The sequence below is a fragment of the Hippichthys cyanospilos genome, chromosome 21, assembly GCF_059441005.1.
Source record: "Hippichthys cyanospilos isolate Australia breed blue-spotted pipefish chromosome 21, RoL_Hcya_1.0, whole genome shotgun sequence".
Lineage (NCBI taxonomy): Eukaryota > Metazoa > Chordata > Actinopteri > Syngnathiformes > Syngnathidae > Hippichthys > Hippichthys cyanospilos.
In genome coordinates, this window is record NC_142389.1 from 10,918,144 (window position 1) to 10,920,000 (window position 1,857).

General features: G+C 46.0%; 1 protein-coding gene across 1 annotated transcript in view; it reads right to left on the reverse strand.

Annotated features, from left to right (window-relative positions):
* Positions 1-647: 647 nt before the first annotated feature.
* Positions 648-1,857, reverse strand: part of myclb (MYCL proto-oncogene, bHLH transcription factor b) — a 7,554-nt gene continuing 6,344 nt past the window's right edge. The window contains exon 3 of the mRNA XM_088405679.1: positions 648-1,857. This exon is cut by the window's right edge and continues 310 nt beyond it. Within this exon, the coding sequence (XP_088261805.1) occupies positions 1,404-1,857 (454 nt within the window). The 3' untranslated portion in view covers positions 648-1,403.

Consider the following 1,857-nt stretch of genomic DNA (forward strand, 5'->3'; position numbering starts at 1 on the left):
GCAAGGAGCATGCAAAAAGCAACAATAGGCTCATAAAGATGCTTCCTTCCGCACCAAGATGGTGCTACAACTCCGTGGTCTTTTAAATCACACTAATACGACACGTCCGCATTCAGCACACAACCTCCAAGAAGGCCCCTTGTCAGCTACAATAACAAAAAACAGAAGACACTGAACACAGCTCTGTAAGAAAATAGAGTATCAAACTTTGACTTTTTTTTCTTTTAGTCAAAGACAGAAAACACAAACAAGACATTGCTGTGTGACAAAGTATTACATGTGATCCATGTTCAACTGTTTTATCATTTCCTTTTTATTAACAAAAATAGAAGTTTTGAGTTATCTCTGGAAAAAAAAGCTAGTAAGCTTTAAGATGCAAATTAAAGGGAGGGGGGACGAGGACAAGTAGTACACAGCTCTGGTTTTGGTTCAGAAGGGACTGTACAGAAATGGGGTATTATGTACACAACTGGACTGCCCGCATGGTTCAAAAGGCTTTTCCATGGCAGAAGGAAAAAAAAAAATATTCACAAATAATTAGGGGGGGGGGGGGGGCATGCTATGCAGTGGGATTCAATTTCCAAAACTGTGTGTGTGTGTGTGTGTGTGTGTGTGTGTGTGTGTGTGTGTGTGGGGGGGGGGGGGGGGGGGGGGGGGGATTCTCATATGAATTTCTTTTGGTTGATATACTGAAGCTGGCATTTACCTTTTGGCTGCTTTCCATGGCACAAGAACTCTATAGATGTACACATTTTAGTATTGGGGTGAAATAGAATCTAAATGTATAATGCTACAAATAAGTTGCACTTGAGCTACAAATGGACACGACCTGAATATTTTCTTTTCCAGATGGGGCTATGGAAAATGGCACAGAAATAATTTAACTATTTGGGGGGGTGTCTTTCAGTCATAGTCAGACTTCATATGGAGCCTCCCCTCCACCCATGCAGCATTTCAATGTCTAAAATAAGCACGGGGCAAGAAAATCACCAAAAAATAAACAAAAACTAAATCCGGATTTTGGCTTTTTGGATGAACCTAAAATATCAACGTGCCCTACTCGTGATCAACTAGAAACATTACATAAAAGCATACGTTGGCATTATTTGTGATGCGTTTGTCAATTAATGGATCAAAAATCATGTTGCCATCTAGATTCAAAAGTTCAACCGTCAAATTCAGTTCATCTGTAAAGATTAGGATTCATTTCTGGTTCATTTTGAAATTTCACTCAAAAACGTTTTGGTTTACGGAGATAACCACGGACCTGTGTAGTCCTACCCTTGCTGTCCGTCGATCACTCAGAAGCTAAATGTGCAAATCACAACAAAAACAAAAACCAGAAAGAAAATCCACCCGCAAAATTCCAACATGTCTTAACGCGTGTCCATTTAGTTTTCAGTTCACGATCGCTTGAGCTGCGCCAGCCTCTGTAGCAACTGCGCCTGCTTGGCCTTCAGCTGCTTCCTCTCCTGAGCCTTCTGCCGCTCACTGGCATGCAGCTGGTGCAGATACTCGGTCGCCCGCGTTAAGATGGCCACCTTGGGGGTCTTGGCACAGTCGGCCAAGCCAGGGATCTCGTCCCGTAGAGAGAGAAAGCGCGAGCGCAGGTCGTTGCGCCGTTTGCGCTCCAGGAAGTTGTGGGCCTTGCGTCGGTCCGTGTCCTCGCAGTCCGATGACTGGGGGCTGGAAAGCGGCGGCGGAGAGCGGGAGTGAGGCAGCAAGGATGATGACGAGGAGCAGCGGGGCGACGACGGTGACGCGGGGGAGGTGGGAGACGAGGTGCCCAGGTCCGGCGACTCCGAACGTGCCCCGGATGCATGAGACCGCCTGCAGTCAAAGTTCGAGGGAGCGTGG